Raw genomic sequence first — 22,414 nt, forward strand, 5'->3', positions numbered from 1 at the left:
TGCACCGTGAGCAGCAACAGGTTTCTAGTATTTGCTTTTCTCGAGCACTAAAGAAACAAAGGGTGTGGGCCAGGAGGCCAGGCAGTTTCCTTTTTACCTATGAAAGAGACAGAAATGGGACTCTGGTTCCAAATCCACATGCTATGAGTTGTTTTTTTTTTAAGCTGCTTAGGGTGCAATCCTATGCATACCGAGACAGAAAAAGCTGGGAGTTGTAGGGCTCTCTCTCTCTCTCTCTCTCAACATGCATAGGATGGCCCCCTAAGAATAACTTGCAAAAGATGCTTAACGTTGTAATCATATATACCCTTCCATTGTTCAGCCGCGCTGAACTCAATGGGACTTCTGAATAAACAAGCTTGCGCCGCGAGGGGGATTTCTAGAGGGCGGCGGCGGCGGGAGGCGCGCTCAGTCCCGAGGATAAACAAAGGGGTCAGCCTCGCGCCCATCGCCGCGACACAGGGCCGCGCATGGCGATGCTTGGGCGCCTCTCTCTGCGTGTAGCGGCCTGCCCCGACGCGGTGCCTGCCAGATGCGTCGGACTGCAACTCCCATCATTCCCACTTGCACCCCAGCACATCTGCAGGGCCCCACGCTAGGGAAGGGTGGCGTCGAGGGAGGAGACGCGATCTCAGAACAAGGGCATTCTGCTTGCAGCCCTCTCGCAGGATCCGAGCAACCGGCCTCCAACGCGACAGCGAAGCAGCCTCGAGACCGGCCATCTGCATGCGCGGCGCGCCTCGCCTCGCCTCGCCTCGCCCGGGTGGAGCGCGCGCACTCCGGCACTCGCGCCCGCGCGCCATGCTCTGCACGGAAGACGCCGGACGATCCCGCTTCCCCGCGCGCAGAGCCCCAGAAGGCTCGGGGCCACTCCCCTTTCGCAGCGCCAAGAGGTGGCGACGGTGAGGGGAGGCTCTTCGGAGACTTGCCCGTTTAAATCCCCCCTCCCGGGGGCTGGACGGGGGATGCTTCCCGCGGCCGCGCTGGCGCTGCAAGCCTCGGCCAGGCGCGTCCCTGGCCGCGTTGGCTTGAAGGCGGGATCTGGCGGCTTTTGGCGCTGAGCCTCTTGAGGCGGCGGCTGCGGCGGCTCAGGATAAGACTGCAAACTGGCCCAGTTGGCTGGGCTCTCTGCTGCCAGCTGGGACGGGAGATCCGCCTTCCCGGAGCGGCCGAGGTGCCTGCTTGCTGACAGCCTGGCCCAAGGTAAGGTCAGCGGCTCGGCGCTCTGCAGACAGATGTGCTCTGATCTCATGGGGGTATCCGGCGTGCGTAGCTGAAAGTGGCCCCTTCGCCCCCTCCTGTGACAAGGAATGCAGCGGGACCTTCTCCTTCCTCTTTTGCGATGAACGTGGATCGTACCCTGGCGGCGCTCAGGGCCCCATTCACGCCCCGCTAGAAATCGAGCGGCGCGGTTTGCCACGAAACTGGCAGGCGCAGCGGTCCGCTTAATTTTCACCCCGCTCTTTTAGAAACAAATAAACGTGTGTTTAAAAAAAAAAATCAAAAAATCCCTGTGCTGGAAGGATCTTGCTTCCAATATCGTGAAAGAATGAAAGGCACGCGCTTTGCATTTCGTGGGTCCTCCGGCGGAATGGTAGCGTCTGTCTGATCCATCATAATGCGACAGTTAATTAAGCAGCAGCCCTCGTTAAATGCAAAGAACGCGGCGGGAGGTGGAGGGAGAGCCAGGACAGCAAGCGGAATGTGTTTGGTAATGGAGACTTGGAACTGTGTCAGTTCTCGTCGTGTCCCCCCGCCCCCCCTCTCACAATCCCGATTAATCCACTTCACCGCCGAGCCTGTACAGTAGGACTGCGTGCTCTCATCTGCCCAGGGACCCAGTATTGGCTTGTCGTCTCTCATAAGACGGAGAGCTTTCATTTCATTTTCTGTAGGTTCGTTTTGTTATTTCCGTGCTGATGTCTCTTTGTGGCCTATGAGAATATGCCCAGCGATTTGGCCACATGATTCCAAATGGTGGGAATTTTTTTTAATGTTAGATATAAGACTTGAAAATCTTGAGTTGGCTATTCATATATTATTAGAAATTAGTTCAAGCCTCCAAAACCACCAAACCTTCGGCGTTACACAACAACCACGGCCTTGCATCATGGTGGTTAACCGTCCTTAGGAAACACACACCAGGACTGGGATGAGATGGATAGGTTTCTATGTAAACGGTTTGACAGTCTATACAATACAACAACAGGATATTGTCACACAGTGGGATTTCCCCCCTTCCTGCAAAGATATAACACTGCACTGAAGAGAGCTTCGGTTATGGACATTTGCAAGAGAAAAGGCTAATATCAGAGCTGGCGTCAGATTTTGGTGGGCCCTTGGGCAAGACACCCTCACCGCCGTTGTCACCAGCTGCAATTGCTCCTCATCCTCTTTCCCAGCTTTACTTCCACTTGGTTGCTTGACAGGCAGAGAGCCAGTGAGCAAGCAGGCAGTGGCGTCTCCTGCTCCTCTTCCTCACCACCAGCATTATATAGGTTGCAATGCAGGTTACAGTGGGAAGAGATAGCACAACTCCATGGGACCCTGCTGGGGTGTGGGCCTTTGGCAGGTGCTCAGCCATGCTTAGCCTTGACACCAGCCCCAGCTGATATATTCAAGCCCCTTTTACTCTGACGCAGCTATTGGCTCTTTAAAATTACCCCCTTCCTTTCCTTTTATTTTATTCTTCTCCTAGATTGGTACAGAATATATAGTCTCAGTGCCCCTTATGCGTGGAACACCTACATGGTGCGCTCTGTCTCTCTCCCATTCCCCAAATGCCACCTGAAAACACACACTTTCCATGAAGCATTTGCCTGCACCCTTCTAATCAGCCCTTGAAAGAAACATCAATATGTTATATTTGCACATCTTCTTACTCTCCCTTCTCTTGCCCTCTCCTCTCCCTATTGAAATTTGGACTGTATGTTCCTCAGGGCAGGGATCTGTAAAGTACCATGTAGATTGTTAGTGCCAGTGTGAGAGATATGACATTATGTGTTCAGAAACACAATACATCAACGTCTGAAAACGTTTATGTTTCCAGAGAATACATACAGGTAAATGTAGTATTCTAAGTGAACAACAATTTCCAGATGTGGATGCAATAATCAGTAACATAATTTCTTATGCTCAATAGAAATCCTAATGATTCATTTGGAAGTTTAACAATAAGGGTTTCCTGCTCTATATGATTTTATGACAAGCTGCCAACCTCTTTCAAGAAAGAAGGTACACATTGATTGCTATTTTACAAATAAATGATACCATTCAGCCAAAATGAAGCACTCTATACAATCTTATATATGTCTACTCAGATGTAAGCACTATTGTGTTCAGTGGGATGTACTCCCAGGTAAGTGTGTATAGAATTGCAGCCTAAACTCCACTGATTTCAATGGGACAATTAAGCATGTGCTAAAATATCTCCTATGGCAATCAAGACAACTTAAAAGTGCTTCACATTACCTAGATTATGCCCATAATAGTTTAGCATCTATTTCACTGTATATCCTCTAGCACTTTCTCTGTATCTCAGGCTGCAATCCTGAATCCACTTACCTGAGGCTAAGCTCCACTAAACTCAATGGGACTCACTTTTCAATAGGCATGCAAAACAATGCACTTGGAGGAAGGCCTCAGAGGTTGATCGTAGTGTCCAGGTAGGTTCATGTCAGGAGAGGCACTTCGTCAGGCATTGTGGTCCCAAGCTTTGTAAGGCTTTATAGGTTTAAACCAGCACCTTGAAGGGCTCGGAAACATACAGGCAGCCAATTCAAGCAGGCCAAAGTTGGTGTTATATGCTCAGATCTTCTGGTCCCTGTTACTAATCTGGCTGCCACATTCTGCACAAGCTGCAGGTTCTGAACAGCCTTCAAGGGGAGCCCCATATAGAGTGCATTGCAGTAATCTAACTTGGAGGTTACCAGAGCATAGACTATGGAAGCCAGGTTATCCCTGTTCAGATAGGGGTGTAGCCCCTATCTACAGCTGAACCACCTATCTTCAGCTGAACCACCAGCTGAAACTAGTTGAAGGCACACCATGCCACTGAGGCCACCTGAGCCTCAAGTGACAATGATAGCTCCAGGAGCACCCCCAAGCTATGAACCTGCTCCTTCAGGGGGAGTGCATCCAGAAGAGGTTGAGTACCCTCCATCTGGTCAGAAGAACCACCCACCAACAGCATCTCTGTCTTGTCTGGATTGAGGTTCAGTTTATTGGCTCTCATCTAGTCCATTGTCACAGTGAGGCACTGATTTAGCACATCCAAGCCTCACTTGATGAGGATGAAAAGGAGAAACAGAGCTGTGTATCATTTGCATACTGATGGCAATACACTCCAAAACTCTGGATGACCCCCAGTCAGTGGTTTCATGTAGATATTAAATAGCATGGGAGATAAAAACCAAACTCTGAGGAAACCCATGGTGGAGAATCCATGGGACTGAGCATTATTCCCCAAGCAGCACTTTCTGGACCCATCCATCCAAGTGGGAGCAGAACCACTGCAATGCAGTACCCCCCACTCCCAACTCAGACAGTCACCCCAGAAGGATACCATGACTGATAGTATCAAAAGTTGCTGCAAGATCAATGAGAATCAACAGGGTTACACTTATCCTGTCTCTCTCCCAACATGGATCATTATACAGGGTGACCAAAGCTGTTTCCATGCCAAAACCCCGTCTGAACTCTGACTGAAATGGATTCAGAGAATTGGTCTCATCCAAGAGCATCTGGAACTGGTTGGTAACATATCCCTGGTCAAGGACCTTGCCCAGGAAAGGAACATTTGCTATTGGCCTAAAGTTATTAAGATCTTCTGGGTCCATGCAGGATTTCTTCAGGAGTGGTCTCACCACTGCCTCTTTCAGGTAGCCTGAGACCACTCCCTATTGCAAGGAAGCATCAGTCTCCTCCCCGGCCCAGCCAGCTGTTCCCTCCCTACCAGTTTTTATAAACCAAGAGGGGCAAGGATCCAGTATAAACGTGGTTGCTCGAGCACGTCGAAACACCTTGTCAATGTCCTCAAGCTGTACCAACTGAAACTCATCCAACAAAACTGGACAGGACTGTGCTCTGGATACCTCACCTGATTCACCTGCTGTAACACTGGTGTCTAAGTCCCAGCAGATGCAAGAGATTTTATCTTGGAAGTGCCTTGCAATTGTATCACGATGTGCCTGTAATAGATCTATAGTGTCTTTAGGGTCAGCATAAAATAAACCTCAGACAACCCTGAAAAACTCAGCTGAGTGGCACATATAGGATTCAATAGAGGCAGACAGATTTTTTTTTGTTGCCTTCTCTGTCACTAAATATACCCAAGTATAGGCACTCATCAAAGTTTCATTACATCTGCTCGGAGTTTTCCTCCATCTGAACTCAGTCCATCTCCTATTTTGTTCCATCGCTCTCAGCTCTGGGGTATACCAGGGAGCAGTACAAGCTCTACTCTGGAGAGGGCGCTCCGGAGCAATCGTGCCAACTTCCTGGGTTATTTCTGCATTCCACAGATAGACCAGGGTTTCAAGAGAGCCCCAGAACCCACTGGAAACCATCCAGATCCATTTGCCTCCAGGGGCAGACCATCTTAATATGTCCCCCACGCTTCCAGAGGGGTAAAGCTGCAGCCATCTCAACAGGAGGTGATCTGGTCTGTGTTTCCACCAGCAATTTACTCCAGCCTGGCTGTGCGGTGAGGTCTCTGTGTTTCCATGACGTTGTGGCCATTCAGCCCCAGCCCTGCATTTTTTCATGGAAAAACTGCTTCTTCTGAGACTGGTTATAGTCTGACTTTTCCTGCTTACTTCGGCTCCATTACTGAGCTGTTCCCACAACCGCACTGGGTTCGGTATCACAGTCCTGCCCCTGGGGCAGGTAGCCCAGCCCTTGTGGATGTGACGCTCACCTGCCGCTGTCCTCACTGGAAGCAGCTGTGTGTGAAGGAGATGGGGAGATGATACTGGAGGGAGCAGTCAGGCAGAGATGAAGAGTTGCACATATAAGCACCCCTGGCATACAAGTGCACTGTCCGCCCACCCTGGGTATCCCTATGAAGTTCCCAGTTAAGGTGGTGGCAGGGAAATCAGGAGAGCTGCAAAGATGGCTTCTGAGAGTCCTTAAGGTGGCTTCCAGAGAGACAGAGTCATTAAGTCACATCCCAGCTTTAGGGGAAGAAAGTGTTTAAAAGGGGAGCTCCTTCCTTAAAGTGAAAGGGTGCTTTAAAACTCACTTTAAAGGGAAAAAAAAAAACAAAAGGGCTGGTGCAGAGCAGAAGGGGGCGGGGTGAGGGAGGCAGAGATGAAGAGATGCACAACTAGTATATCATCCACTGGTTCTGTTTGCCAACTCCTCCCTGTGTATTTCCCCTTTAGTGCTTTGTCCCACTTTGTGTGGGCATGGGCTAAGGGGTGTTACTTCTGAGTAAACTCATTGGCTGTATAGCTTTCCTTTCCTGGGAGTAAGTGCCACTGAAATCTGTGTGGCTTGCTTCTGAGTAGGCATTCATAGGAGTGTATCCCCTTCAGTGCATTTACTTGGGGTCTCCCTTCTCAGCTACGCAGGAGAAAGGCTTGACAATTAGGATTTCAATAGGTATTAAAAGTGCCTTTGATTGGGAAGTCAGCCAGCCACTACTTCTTCTTCTAGCCCACCTTGCAGGGTCATTGGGAAGCCAGAATAAGGGGGGAGAACAACCGTGCGGGGCGGGGGCGGAGAAAGCCAGCCACTATCTCTTCTCCTAGCCCACCTTGCAGGGTCATTAGGAAGCCAGAATAAGGGGGGAGAGCAACAACAGTGGGCATGGGGAGGCAACCACTAACTGGAGCGGAGCACAAGGAGATGTGAGAAGAGAAATCAGCAAGAGGAGGAGGTGGGAACACTGGCGAGGTAATCAGGCCCAACCCAGACTCCACCCAGCCTTCAAGAAAATAATTTGATTAGAGCTCAGTGGAAACGGCACAGAGCCCCAGGCTACAGTGATGATAAGCTGGGTCTTTAAGGACTGTGGAAACAGGAAAAGGAGAAGATGTGATTGTTCACCCACCTGGATCTCGGTTATACATGCTAGATTGGTTCTGATAACATGCTGTTGGTTCTGATAAGGTAGTGAACAGAAAGGGGCAGATGAGAACAATTGTCTCTCTCTACATCAGCAGCTTTCTCTACCTAGTGCCCTCCAGATGTTTTGGACTTCAGCTTCCATCAGCCCCAGCCAACATGGTCAAGAGAGCCCCAGAACCCTCTGGAAACCATCCAGATCCATTAGCCTCCGGGGGCAGACCATCTTAATATGTCCCCCACCCTTCCATCAGGAATCCTGGGTGTTGTAGTCCAAAAACATCTGTAGGGCACCAGGTTGGGGAAGCCTGCTTTACATGAATGCTTCAAAGCTCTGTCCTCATTGGTGTGGTCCCTACATACAGGGACATGTAAACCAATGTTTTGATCATCAGTGTTGCAGAACTGAACTGGCAAGTGTTGCAAGTTCCTAGCTGAAAATCCAGCATCTGCTACATGTTAGATAGAGTCAAGCAAAAGCTAGGGGTAAGTGGCCAGTCACCTCCATTTTGTTATAGAATTTGGAATTGCTTTCCACAATTCTGTTTGAGGACATCTTCCTGTTGACCAGTCTCTGACATGAATTCTTTGGTCACCTATGTCAAATCTCAAAAATCTCTATTCTTGTCACACTGATTTCCTCCTAAGAACAGAAATAGTGGACTTTGCTTCTCTCTGCATTCCTCTGCAGTGTTCTGGTGATGAGTACAGGTTATCTTTTAACTTGTGCTTCGATCTTTCTGATTCTCATTGGATGCCCAGCAACCAAACATTTTTCCTGGTTTTTCTCTGGTAATCCTTGATCGTTTGTGTATGCGTTGTTCAGATATACCTAGCTAAAGTCAAGCCAAGATTTTAGTGTGCTAAGTCACTCATAGTTAACCCACAACATTTTTGTATCTCTTTCTTGCAGCACTCACTTTTCTAAGCAATTGTTTTAAATAATAAGATCATCTGGGCGATATAAAGGGCGGTGGGGGGGTGGAGGCAGAATTAAGAGAGAGGATCCTAGTTTTGCCTTAATTTATCCAAAATCCTTGATTTATTATTGAGGGCCACTGATAAAAATCTGCTGATCTGCACTGTCAATGTAACTGAATAAAAATTCTGCCTGTTCATGTTGGCTTAGTTTTGTAGTTAGGACAAAACAGTTTAGAGAATACTGTGAAATCCTGTTGCCTCATAAGACCATGACTGTTAAATAGGATGCTGGAGCATCCTCAGTTGTGGCTGATTGGTTGGAAAATCTCCACATTCAAATGTCATGTTTGTTATGACTAACACTCCAAGGTGAAGGGTTCAGCCAGAGGAAGGAGGTATACATTTGTTTTCCCCTTCTCTAGGTCTCCAAACTCTGCTCAGTACAATAGAAGCAAAGTTTGGAAGGACATCCAGGCTGACCAACCTCAACCCTAGGCAATGTGGCAGGATGTGTTGAATCTAAACAATCACTTACACATCAGTTTGTTTTTCCTCCAGTTACTTCTGTAAAATCTCTAAACTGTGGGATCTTCTTGTCATGACAATGTGTTCAATTGCACTTAACACGTAGAGCCCTCCTCTCCCCAGCAAAACAAGATTTAACTGTAAGTCTTCTATGCTTTAATACATCATGCAATTATTAAAGCTGCTCAGAACCCTCTCCCTCCTATCAGCTCAGTTATTCTGGTGCTAATGCCAGACCTTTGCTCTACCTTAGCACTGGGTAGAGTTCTAGAGATGAAGAGTTTTGAATAGTTTTACTTCAGCCTTCCTAACACGTGGGGGAAAATGTCAAGTCACCTTATGACTAAGGAGCTGGGTATGTTATGTTAGCAGGAACAGTGCTGCCTTAAGGCAACAGATGGCCAACCATATGCGATGCAACTGATTGTGGCACACCCTGGAACAGAAGGGTTATGGGCCTAGGTATAGCATACAGATACCTTCCTATCTGCCTCTCCTGTGCTGCCGCCTACTCCCTGGGTCAATAGGCTAGAAGCCAAACTACACCACGGCACAGTGGAGTAGCACAGTATCATACTTTGGCCATAGCCTGTGCCACTTCTGCCCAAAGACTGGCCACCACTGCCTTAGATTCAGGCATGTTCTTGAATTCTCCTGTAGTGACAGTTTTAGAAAGGCAGAGAAGTTTCCTTGAGATAATTTATGGAGCAACAGATGGAATAGCAGTGGGTTGTATCCAGTGCTGGCTTTGCCTTAGAGCAGGTGAGAGGAGCCTGAGGCCAGCAGGCCAAATCTGCCCCACCTCACTCTCCAGATGGCCATGCCCCTTTCCCCTGCCTGTCAATCATTTGGGGCGCCATCACAGGAGGCGTCTATCGTGCACTCATGGTGGGTCACTCACAGAAGTTTACAGGTCCTTTTCACGACGTCATCAACTTCCAGGGCACATCCAGTGATATTTCCCTGTAATGTTTAAAAGATCTGGAGATAATGAGGTATTTAAATACCACGGATTTTCTCCCACTGTATACATTCGTTGTGTCGCTATTAAACAGCCACTAGATGGGGCTGTTTCATCGAGAACTATAGAACCTTGAAAATTAAAAACTTCCCCTCTCAGCAATCACAGAGTCACTGTCTGGGAGCCCGTGGTAAATGAGGAAAGGCTCCACAACAGTAGGAGTGTGGATGTATTCTTTAATGTGGAGACGCCGTTGGTGGTTTTCCAGCTTTTGCATGGTACTTATCCCATTCTGGAAGTTGAAAGGCCTCTCCTAAGGCTTAGTTACTGGCAATAGGAGCTTTAAGCTAAAATATGCTGGTATTTTTGGCCATACCCTTTGTACCATTGGTCCCACTAACTGCTGGAATGCAGTCCCTGAGAACTTCTCCAAAATCGAATTGGGCCTTCTGCCTGAGGTTCCCCACCGCTGCCTTAGCAGATAGCACTTCCAATCACAGAGGGCAAAGCACTCCCATGCCCCCCCAGCTGCTCCTGAGGGTCCCCCCCCCATAACTGTATGGGATATGGTGCAGATGGCTGTAATAGGTAGGGGGTTAGCAAAAAACAAAACAAAACAGGTGCCCTGTGCGAAAATGCTTTCTGCTAAGGCAAAGCCCCCACTGGCCATAACCCAGTATCTACAGCAGCAAGTGTTATGAAACTCAGGTTGGAAAACTTAAGTCATCCAGAAGGAAATGTGACATGCAGTTTGACCTGCCTTACACAATTGGCCCCAATGTGCATTAGGTTTGTTCCATAGTATTCTAGGGAAAGAAGGACTTGAACAGTGGCTGACTTAAATTCCCACCTCATAAACAATGATGAGGTTGAAGTTGAAGTCAATGTCATTGAAGTCAATGATGAGCTGAAGTTGTTGTTGTTGTTCAGTCGTTAAGTCGTGTCCGACTTAAGTCGTGACCCCATGGACCGTAGCACACCAGGCCTTCCTGTCCTGCGCTCTCTCCCGGAGCGTGCTCAAGTCCATATTCATTGTATCGGTGATGCTATCTAGCCATCTCATCCTCTGCCGTCCCCTTCTCCTTTTGCCTTCAATCTTTCCCAGCATTTGGGTCTACTTGATAAGACAGGACCATTGGGATGGAGAGTTGGGGGCGGGGGGGTTGAAGTGGCCATATTTCTTGGTCTGTGTAGTCACGATTAAAGAACTTGATCATTTCCTTTTGGAAGCCATTGTTAAATTGTAAAGTGTTTATTCCCCGATTCTTTTTTCTTTGTGAAGAAATGATTCTTGCTACATGTAGTTATGCATGTGTGGTCCTAATCAGGGCAATTTATGCTTAGACGCTTATATTTTGTTATTGTAGAGATCGTTTGGGAAAAATTGTACTTACTAGACAGAGCAAATTTACTTCTTTTAAGCACTCTGGGACTATAATATGACCAGTGATGGACCATGAAGATGTTTAATAAGCACCTTGAGAGTAGATGTAATGATATAATCTAAGACACATCCTGTAGTTAAGGGGAAATTACTCTCAAGCTGAATTTTGACCACCTCACTTACATGAAGCAAACAATTCCTTCCTGAAATTTCCCATGTGCAAATTTCCCATCTCACAGAGAGGAGAGTTAAAAAATCTTTGGTGATTAGGCAGTCAGAAAGAAAGAAAGGTGCTTTTCATTTTCATGCTGACTCAACAAAAACACCTTTAGGCATGATCCAGCCAAACTCAAGCACTTTTAAGTGCCCTTGATTTCAATAGGATAGCTAAGTCCACACTTAAATGGTTCCTGTTGAAATCAGCGGGAATAAAAAGTGCTTAACTTGAACTGGACCATGCCACTGTCTATCAGAGTAGATAATACTGAGCTGGGTGGACAAGTGGTCTAAGTCACTTTCCCATGTAGAAAGCCCCATTAAAACCAATGAGACTGATGCACATCTGATGCAAGGTGGTCATACCATCTGCATAGACTGTTGGAACATCTCCTATGCAGCATAACATGACAATGTGGAAGCTCTGCCCGCAAATGAGCTGGGAGATTTGGTGAAATGATTTTTTTTTAAAAGAACAACAACAAAAAGCAAAATGGGGGATGCATGGCTAAGAAATGCATAGGTAGACAAATGTTTAGGAAATGTTATTCCATACTTAAGGTCACTACACCAGCATTGCTCAAAATGCTATCTCAAAAGGTTGCTTCTTGCTGCCAAGGTTTTCTTAGCCAAGTTATGTTTCACTTGCTAAATGAGAGGCACATGTCCAGGGTATGGCTGGTGTGTCACCGCCAAGACTGTCAACACAATTCATGGTTGATGGAGATTCCCATGTCCTTCTTACAGTTCCATTAATTCCAGACAAAATTGACAGGAACAAAACGAACAAAACCCTCTATGAATTCTTCAATAAATGAAATGTTTCAAACTTGACTTACTAGGTTCATATAATCAATCATTGACAAACTATATTAGAAGCTTTCCCACCTAAGCAATAAGATTCTTGGGTTATATTGAACAAGTTAATCTTTAAAACTGGATTTGATCTGTTTATATTCTGCCCTGCTTAGAAGTTTTAGGAGTCCTGCATGGACTATGATTGATGTTTTTCTCATGTTGGCACACTTTGCTGTAGGCTCTTTGGAAACAGCTTGTTTGCTAGCTGCCACCTAAACTGTAACTGAGTTCTGAAATAAAAATAGATAGATAGATAGACAGACAGACAGACAGACAGACAGACAGACAGATTTGACAGAAAGCAAAGAACTTGCCAAGCATGAACCACTATTTGTAGTGAACGGATTTTTTCTGGGTAGGGAGGCAAATGGTGGAAATCCTGAAAACAAACCGCTGCTGCAAGCCAAATGGGCTTAAATGAAATTCACGCTGACAACAGACCTCCGTGTTTTGCAACCTGTCAAATTAAAATTGTGTATGGATTTTTTTTTAAAGAAAAGTTTAAATTGGTTAATGCGAATTCCAGCCTTAGCTATAAAGTTTTTAGTACTGGATTGGATCCAGTGGTGGCCATCTGCTAGTGGAATGGAAACAACTGACAGAATAGATTTACCCTCCCTCACTGCAGCGCCCTGGGTTTGCCTGAGAGGGTTGGAGCAGATATCATGTGAGGCATAAGTGGAGGTCTGCAGGGGAAAGGAGAGCAAGGAGAAGTCCTGCGGCATGAGTGAAGTCCACTTGCGCAACATTGGATTTAACCCATTATCTTTAAAAACAGCAACAAGACTTGCTTAGAAAACTTAGAAGTCAAATCATGATAAACAGCATGAACAATCACTGTAAACTAAACAGATTTGCAAATGATCTGAGTACTTTAGAAAAACTTATGGCTCAAATGCTGACACTTGCAGTAAATACATGTTTGGGATACCATTTGAGGCACAGTATCAGTATGAGTGTTTTAAGATCAGACTGTAATTTTATACAATAGATTCAAATCCAATTCATCAAATCGTCTTGATACTAACATCAGATCATGTGGGCAATCAACAATGTGGCACGTTACTTCCACAAAAGATTCCTCAAACCACTTATGAGAGAAAGTAGTTTAATGATTACAGCCGTATTACTGTGATCCAGCATGGGAGATTTTATGTGAAAATAGGTTTATGGGTACACTGCTGATATTTTTTATTTATTATATTTTTATCTGTCCATTAACCAAGGTTCTCTGGTTGGATTTAATGCAGTTCTGATGGGAGGTGGTGTTCATCCAGGTTCCACTGAATGAGGATGAGTGTATCTTTTGATGTGGGCAAAAATGTGGATCACTATCCAGGTCCATGACTTGTTATACCAGACAAAATACACAGTGCTCGATCTAGATGTGTTTTACCAAATATGTATGATGGGGCATTCTTACTTAATTGATAGAAACGTTATAATCTCTCATTCCAGTAAAAAGCAGAAGAATTTTAAAATGAACTACTGCTTTGGGTAAGTCAAGAAAAACGGTGTGCTTAGCTTACAGGATACAGAACCCCCTGTTACAGGGAATTCAACTACAGTAGTTATATAAAATTTTCCTTTGCGGGAATCAGTCCAGACAAAACACATGACACGGGGAGTGTTTCATTTTAACACTGAACAATAATCAAAACTTTTTCTATTACATAGGTGGAGAACAGATATACAATGAGTCTGTAAGAAATGGAAGATTTCTTTGAAACTGAATGAAGGCTCCTATGCCAGCTTGCTGACGAAGTGGGGATTGATGAAGAATCTCCTTCTAAAATGTTCTGAAAATGTACAGTATTGCCATTGATTTATTCCACTGAAATACTTTCGGAAATACATTTTGGAATGATTATATTTGATACTCACTGACAGGCAAAATAATAGTAATAGAAAAGGACCACATTCCAAAGCACAGTACGTTGGAGAAGGAATACAAAGGATGCCATCCATCACAAGAGCTTCAGGTAGCATAACTACAACCATAAACTAACGTATCCTCATCAGTTGCAGTCAACCACTTAACAAATATTAAGTGACCAAAGTGAATCTAAGTAAATCCACAACTGGTGGCTTCCAGATGCTTTGGACTACAACTCCCATAATTCGTGACCATTGGCCACCCTGGCAGGGGTGATGGGAGTTGTAGTCCAAAGCATCTGGAGGCCACCAAGTTGGGGAAGGCTGATCTGTGTATTAGTAGGGCCTCACCAGGTCCAGTTTTTCCCACTGTATTGCTGCAGTGGCTGTAAAAGCCTCCCTCTGCAGAATTCTCTTTTCTTTGGAACTCTTGTGGGATAGGGATCCTTTAAGGTTTGCCTTGATGGGGGAATATTTGAAGTCTGAGCCCCTCCATTAATCAAAGAGGACTCACAGGTGAATAACTTCATAGATTAAACACACTGATGAGCCACAGGCCTTATTTAACAATGTTTTACATTTTTGCACCAATCTTTCCCTGTAGGAGTATACTATTTGCAAACAATATAAACATTGGTCAGTGAACCCACAGCCAAATCAGGTCCTGCTTAATGGCTACTTAATTTTGCATCATAGATTCATAGAATCCTAGGGTTGGACATGTAGAAAATGCTTAAGCTCAGGCTTTGATGGACACACAATAGGAAGCTAGAGGTCCATAGCTCTACTTGGAAATTGTCTTTTTATGCTTTCTTCATTCATACTTGATACACAGTTGTCAGTATGAAGAGCATGGTAGCAGGTGATGGTGAAATAGCATTACAGTATCAGCATGCCTCTTCAATATTGTTTGCTACTCCTTATTTGACAGAACAGAGCAGGAAGCCATCCTGGCAAAACCGGGATCACATATAATAAGTGTTTGGTGCTCCTTCCTAAACAAATTTATTTGGAAGTAAGTACATGACTGATGCTAAGCCGCCTTGAATGCCATTTTTCATGGTAGAAAGGCAGGGTACAAATCAAATAAATAAGTGGAATGAGTTTGGGTGTGTAGAAAAGCAGTTATATAATTGCTTCACTGTGCACTGAGTTCCAGCTTTTCAATATGCGCAATCCACCGTGACCAGTTCTTGGAAGTTTTTACAAGTGTGGTAATAATGCTCTGCACGTACTGTAGGCTTGATGTATGCATCAAAGCATACATGGACACCATGACCAAGGTTAGTCTATAAACTATCAGCCAGACTTTGTGCTCTTCTAAGGTTGTGCAAATTGGCTGCTAACCTCATTGCTTTCCATAGAATATTCTGCTTAGGGCTGCAGCCTTTCTATAACAAATAAGGCAGTACTTATGCACACCTATGTAGAAGTTAAACTCCGTGGAACTTACTTCTAAGTAAACCCATGTAGAATCAGGCAATGCTGTCTGACTGTAATTTAAGGCACTCTTAAGCTGTAGTGAACTTAGGCTACATCTGAATGAGTGCACATATGATCAGACTGTTACTATATTTGTGTGTACAAATGGTCTTTATAAACATGATGCGCTTAATGGAAGCACTGTGTGGATTTATAACCCAGACCCCAAGTGTATTAATTGTAAATAAGCATCCTGTTTCCATTTTTAGACGAGGAAGTTTCTAGCTCTCAAGGCTGTTCAAATAGGCTTGAAGGTAAGCCCAATGCTTAGTGAAATCTAGAAGCAAGAGAATGACTCAGTGGGCTTATCAGTGATCAGAGCCTGGGGCTTCCCTGAGTAAGTTATGTAAATGCATGATATCCTTAATTTGCATAATCTCTAAGGTCACACAGAGTTAAATTTGCCTTGGTGCAAAATGTGTGTTATCTTGGCGTGGTGCTTACAAGGCTTAATGAACAGGGTGGATAGGATTACATGAATATTAAGGTAAAGGAAGTGTTGGGGAGGAGGAAATGGAATAATCTCTGTTGATCCACTATGTAACCATGTGATAAACCGGGGGGAAAATAAGCACGTTGAGAGTGCCAAAAATTACTTTGAAGGAGGGGGGGATTCCCTGCTCTGTTCCGGCCCCACCTTCCTAGGAACGGAGATCTTTGTACTGTAATCTTTGCGGTGCCACTCAGGGAAGCTCTGCCCGATCAAACGGTGTGACCGGGCAGCCCGAACCGCTGGACGATATACCCTCTTGGCCGGTTCAAAAGTTCAGCGGTGAGCGGCTCTAGCTGCCGCCGCCGCCACGCCTCGCTCCGAGAGAGAAAGCCCGGCGGGTGGGAAACGAGTGCGGAAATTGACCGAGCGCCAAGAAAGCCGAGCCGAGCGAAAAGGCGACGTCCTCCGCGCAGTCGCTTCCAGAGCTGCGCAAAGCAGCACTAGGGAGGGCAGTGGGAGGGGAAGGTGCCCGCGCGAGGGGAAGGGAGCAGGGCGGGCTCGCGGCGCATGGAGAGCTCAGCCCTGTCTCGTGTCCTCCTGTCCCCAGGTGAGAATGGGAATGCCAACGAACCTAAGACGCGCTGCGGAGACACGACGCAGCAGCAGCAGCAGCTAGCGACGCCGAGGAAAGCTGCCGGCGGGGAAGCGGAGGCGAGGAGCGGCGGCGCCACCATGGAACGGCGCGCTGCGGCAGAGGAGGAGAACGGCGGCGGCGCGGAGACAAGCGCGCAGCTCCCCTCGCAGGCGCCCTGCAGCTTCGGCTCGGCGCTGTGCTTCAGCTCACCCGGCGGCGGCGGCAAAGCTCCGCAGCCGCAGCCCGACGCGGCCGCCGCCTCCTCGTCGTCGTCGTCGTCTTGCAGCAGCAGTCGTGTGGTGCAGAGCCAGTGGGAGATCAACAACGCCGCGTCCGAGTCGGAGGACGAGGAGGAAGGCGGCGGCGGGAGAAGCTGCTCCAGCGGCCCGCTGCAGCCGTCGCCGCCGGCCTCATTCAGCGCGCCCCCTCAGGCCGGCGCGCCGTCCCCGCAGCAGCAGGATCCGTGCGCTGCCTCGCAGGTGCCGGAGGAGGAGCCGGACCTGGTGATCGAGGTGTCCGGGCGCCGCATCCGGGCGCACAAGGCGGTGCTGGCGGCGAAGAGCGACTACTTCCGCGCGCGCTCGTCGCGGGACATCCTGCGCGTCAAGGGGGTGAGCTACGGGGCGCTGCGCCTGCTGCTGGAGTACGTCTACACGGCGCGCATGGGCGAGGTGCGCCACGACAACCTGGCCGAGGTGGTCAGCGGCGCCCGCGTGCTCCAGATGCCGTGCGCCTTGCACTGCGCCGCCGAGGCCATGCGGGCGCAGCTCCGCCTCGACAACTGCTACCAGCTGCTCTGCCTGGCCAAGAAGCAGCGGCTGGCCGAGCTGCGGGAGGCCGCCTACCGCTTCATGAGCGACCACTACCTGCAGGTGCTGCGCGAGCCGGCCGTCTACGGGCGCCTGACCGGCGCCGAGAGGGACCTGATCCTGCAGCGCCGCCTGGAGGCCGGCAAGCCCTGCCTGCTGGTGGCCGAGGTCAGCGACGCCTTCGAGAGGCTCAGCGCGGGCAGCCGCCCGCAGAGCCGGGAGAGCAGCCGGCCGCAGAGCCCTTCTTCCGTGGTGTCCCTGGACGAGAGCAGCTACCTGCTCCACAGCTACCAGGAGGCGGCCAAGGAGTGGAGGGTGCTCACCCGCCTGCCCGAGGAGGCCAATGCCAAGGGGTGCGCCATGTGTGTCCTCTACAACTACCTCTTCTTGGCCGGAGGCATCTCCACGGCGCCAGGGGACCAGCGGGCCAGGCTTTCCGACAAGGTCTTTTGCTACAATCCCTTGACTGACACCTGGAGCCAGGTGAAGCCCATGGGGCAGCCTCGCTCCCAGCTGAAGCTCCTGGCCCTGGACGGTTACCTCTACGCTGTGGGGGGTGAGTGTCTCTTCACGGTAGAGAAATACGACCCCCGGGCAGATCGCTGGAGTCCAGTGGCCCCTTTGCCCAAAGGAGCTTTTGCCGTGGCACATGAGGCCACCACCTGCAACGGGGAGATCTATGTGTCAGGGGGGTCGCTCTTTTACCGCCTGCTCAAGTACGATCCCAAGCGGGATGAGTGGCAAGAGTGCCCTTGCAACAGCAGCCGGCGGCGCTCCACCGACATGGTGGCCTACAAGAGCTTCATCTACCGCTTCGATGTGAGCAGCAGCCGCGGGGAGCCAGGTCAGGCGGGTGGGGTGGAAGTCTTCCGGTACAACACGGTGGCCAAGCACTGGAGCCAGTGCGCGTCCTTGCGCCCCACTGGGAGCCTGGTGCAACCGTTCCGCTGTGCTGCCTTGGGCAGCACCATCCACTGTGTCAACCGGACTGGAATGCTGTGCTTTAACCTGTCGCAGAATGGCGAGGTGGAAGCCGATGGTGGACTCAAAGGCACCTTTGATGCAGAACTGCTCAAAGCCCCATTTGACACTAAAGGGGTCCTTCTCCCATTTGTGCTCACCCTGCCGGAGAAAGAGAAAATTGGGGAGCCGGAGAGTCCTCTGGCATTGTGAAAAACCCGCCTGGCATTGGAAGCACCACTTAGCACACAACTCCTCTCAGTACTCTGTCTGATTTATCAATGACAGCAGTGCAGGGCTTCCACCAAGGGAAGGATCAGGGCGGGTGCGTGCTCGCCAGCCTTCGGTAGTAATGGCGGTTGGGGCTCCAAAGGCGGTATGAGCAGCAGAGACTAATCCAAGGTGGAAAGTCGGTTGTCTGTAGCAACTCCTTTAGAGCCATAGAAGCAAAATGGAAGGGCACTGTCAGAAATTTCCTTTACTTACATGTGCATATTATGGTGTCCCACCTAAAGTGTTCACTAGTTGGCTATAGCTGTCTAAAGCTTTCTAGTACATGTAGGAAAGAATTCACCTTTGGGCACTTATATAAACCAGGCAGTGAAAGCTTGGCTAAAATAGATTAATTGTTGTACAATGTCTGTGCCACTTTCCAGTCTGGAAGTATTCTGGAGCTACATAACATTCAGGAAAGAAGCAGCTTTTTAAGGAATTTCAATTATAGGGTGGTTCTTTTTGTACATACGCATTTTTGAAAGGGGGATCTTTCTGCTACCATCTACTCTTAGTTCTTTCTCTCTTGGATGCTGATGGTAGTGGGGAGCTGCAGGCAGTGTGGGATTGAGTATACCTTTTAAGAAGATTAACAGGACAAAACAATGCTTCTTGTGTTAGAAGCAGTGGACGATCATCTGGGTCACTGTATTTTTTCTCCTTTTTAAAGTGTAATGGAGTCTTTATTGAAGACATGGTATTGTGCAGCCTCAGGAAGTTGCAACCACAGTACATGATTTAACAGAAGCCAGACCTAAAGGTTTGAAACAAGTTAAATTTCTCCCACATGTACATACTTTGGGAATAGAGGGAAACTAAAACAAAGACATCACTGTATCTATTCAATTCCATTTTTGCTTCTTTATTAAGGTGTGCATTTTGTTTAGACACAGTCTATCAGAAATATATAATCAGTTTTGGTCCTGGAATACTCTGGCGGTGTTTCTCAGTCATGGTTTTGCATTGTAACTCCCACATTTGGATCTTGACAAATTGGCAAGAATGAACATACCAGTGAGTTCTTAGTAGGGGAGAGTTTTGTTTGTTTTAAGTTCACTGCTGTTAACGGTACGTCAACACACGTAAATGAAAACCAAATGTGGCTTATTTGAAACTTATTGCACACAATTGAAATACTTCAGTTTTATGTCCAGAATCCTTTAACAAGAAATAGCTCTTCCACTGTTCACATAAGGAAGCAAGGAGGAGTTTGCTAGACAAGGTGATTTCCATTCTGCCTTAGCAGCAATGAGACTGATTTGATTGTAGTTAATAATTCACTTGTCAAGTTCATTATATATAGACGCTATACCTTCTGTTTTCATTCTAAATTTTTGGCTGAATTTTTGGCTGAACCAGGGCAGCACATTCTGAGAAGGATATCACTAATGCTCATACTTGCAGGCGATTGGTACATATTGTTTTCCATATTGCGTGGACTGGACTTCAAATTTATATTTTCAGTTAATTTAAAATTTGAAAAGCAGTTCATCATTGGCATGCATCCAAAGAGTTGCTTAAGTTCACACAGAGGCTTGTGCTAGCCCAGCTGATTTTTTCATATTATACTTTGGACAGCTGACAACCCCCCACCCCGCCACCATGTCCTATTACCAACTGCTTTTAAAACTCACAATACCAATAGGGATCAGAAAAAACAGCTGTAAGGCTGGAAACCAAAATCAAAAAAAGGAACAGCGGCACCAGTTGAATTCCCCATGTGTTTCGACATGGGTCTTTATCAAGGGAAAAGCTCTTAGGACTTTTCTGGAGGATTCCCTCTCCCTTACTTCATCCGAAAGTCTTCTTTGGATAAAGTAAGGGAGAGGGACTCCTCCAGAAAAGTTCTAAGAGTTTTTCCCTTGGTAAAGACCTATGTCGAAACATGTTGGGGATTCAATTGGTGCAGCTCTTTAATTTGCTTTTGAAAGTGCCCTTGTTTCAAGAGCAGTTTGCCCTGAGGCATGGGAAATGTCAGGTTGCTACTGGAGGAAAAGGAGTCTAAAGCCCCCACCCCCATCAAGGGAGGGGCTTAGAGAACTAATTTCATGGTTCTTTGGATCCTAGTTATGGAGTTTTTATGGAGCACATTCTAGCACATGTTAACAAACATACAGCCCAGCCCTGTGTGTGCTTATCTGGAAGTCAGTCCCACAGAAGACAATGGGATTTAATCCCAAACATTAAACGGTGTGTACCATTTCAACAGTTTTGAAATTTGTCTAATTTTTATTCCACCCTTTCTTCAAGGACCTCCCCTCCTTTTATCCCCAACAATCCTGTGAGGCTGTCAAATAATGACGGACCCAATGTCACCCAGTAAATGTTGTGGTAGAGCGAATATTTGAACCCAGGTTTCCCTGCTCTAAGCCCCATACTGTAAAAATTACACTTCCCTGGCTCTCAAATGCTCTGAAATGCATTCTGCCTTTCAGCTTTTAAGTGTAAGCCTTTTAACTGTAACATATTTATAAGGCTGCATTTATGTTACACCCAAGATTAACCTGCAGAAACGAAATATTTTGCTTTGCATATGAACTCGGGAAAACATTTTAAAAACAGATCTTATTGGTGTGATACACCTCTAATGCAGGTATAGTGTATGGAGGTTCACCATAACGCTGGTGGGGCCCTGTTTTCCCACCTCCTGCTGCCCATGAGTGTTCAAAGACGTGTGCGCATGCAGTGGGATGCTGGAGGAATGGGAGGCCTGTGCACGCTTTTTGTATACCATTCTGCTGTCTCTTTCAGCCGAATTCACTTTACTCATGCTCGCTAGTATAGAAGCAGGAGGGAAGGATGGAAATATGGGACGTTTGTGCAGATGTCTTATTCCTCCTAAGTTTGCACACACAGGAGGTGGGAAACAGTGTCCTATTAGTCCTGTTGAAATATTCAATGGGTAAGGAAGGTCCCCAATATTTTTACTGATAAGAATTCAGCGTAGATTTGACCTTGCCATTGGGAGGAGCTGTTTAACACACATGACAACTTGACTTCAAAGAAGATCCATAGAAGACTGCCACTTTTTAGCAAAAAGCTAACATTAATGTTTGTTACTTCCAAAGGAAAGCAGCAGATCTTATCATAAAAGCCATCATTTTCACAGTGCAAAAAAAATCACACAATATTTATATTTATTGTGTTTTTTGACCATCATATACTAGTAAAAATTGTTAGCATAATTGCAAATTATTTAGACATGTTTTAAAAATGGGTAAGAACTGCAGGACTGATATGCATTAAAACTGGTGAGCAGGAAATCTAAAATTGAACCGAGTATTTCTAAGCTAGGATATATACCTTAGGAATTGATCTTGTATTATTATTTTTATCACTTCACAGAGTTTAGGAACAAGTGGTTTGAGCACTGAATAGTAAGTTTGCTTCCATTTGCTTATCAGATTTAATATTTCATATTTACAACAGCCCTGGTGTTGGTGTAGATAAATTCCCTCCCATCTAAACTAATGGTACAGAATACACACACACACACACACACACACACACACATGGGCCAGAAAAAAAACAAGAGCAAGAACCCATTCCTCCCTGCCTCCCACCATACTGGTAAAAGCCTGGAAGGGCTTTGGGTGGGCAGTTCCTCCACCTTCAGATCTCACCACCAGGGGTGGTAGGATTGCTCTGTTACCTGGGAGTGAGTCCCATTGAACTCAGTGGGACTTACTTCTGAGTAAACATAAGATTGCACTGTACTTAGATTAATGACATCTGAAAAATGCTAATGGGTTGGGTCTAGACTTAGTTATGATTAGAGTAGACCCATTGAAATCAATGGGATAAGTTAGTCATGATTAACTTAAGTCACATTGATTTCAGTGGGCCTAATCTAACCATGGTTACGGGCTTTTCTAGAAGAGGCTTTTAACCTTCTACTTTACTGTGGCTTCTGCTTCCAGATTCTTTGTGGGATTAATATTGGATCCTTTATACACATATTTTTTCTGTTACTTTTCCTTCCCTGCCTTTCTGTTCTGCTACATAACGTCTAGGT

General features: G+C 46.8%; 1 protein-coding gene across 4 annotated transcripts; it reads left to right on the top strand.

The window, feature by feature from the left end:
* The first annotated feature begins 873 nt into the window (after positions 1-873).
* KBTBD11 (kelch repeat and BTB domain containing 11) lies at positions 874-20,601 on the top strand. Of its 4 annotated transcripts, none has more exons than XR_014786583.1 (3): positions 874-1,203; positions 13,611-13,865; positions 14,105-15,426. XR_014786583.1 is itself a non-coding variant. In XM_084826773.1 (3 exons), the coding sequence occupies exon 3, from the start codon at positions 16,456-16,458 to the stop codon at positions 18,337-18,339; it is 1,884 nt and encodes a 627-aa protein (XP_084682899.1). In that variant the 5' UTR covers positions 874-1,203; positions 13,611-13,740; positions 16,331-16,455; the 3' UTR covers positions 18,340-20,601. The 4 variants fall into 4 exon arrangements, 2 of the variants coding, with proteins under 2 accessions (XP_084682899.1, XP_084682898.1); XR_014786584.1 differs by having other exon boundaries at positions 13,611-13,992; positions 14,105-14,911; XM_084826773.1 differs by lacking the exon at positions 14,105-15,426 and adding an exon at positions 16,331-20,601 and having other exon boundaries at positions 13,611-13,740.
* The last annotated feature ends 1,813 nt before the right edge of the window (positions 20,602-22,414 follow it).

The sequence above is a fragment of the Heloderma suspectum genome, chromosome 1 (genome assembly GCF_057233095.1).
Source record: "Heloderma suspectum isolate Gila_16-S chromosome 1, 16-S_ref, whole genome shotgun sequence".
NCBI classification, from domain to species: Eukaryota; Metazoa; Chordata; class Lepidosauria; order Squamata; family Helodermatidae; genus Heloderma; species Heloderma suspectum.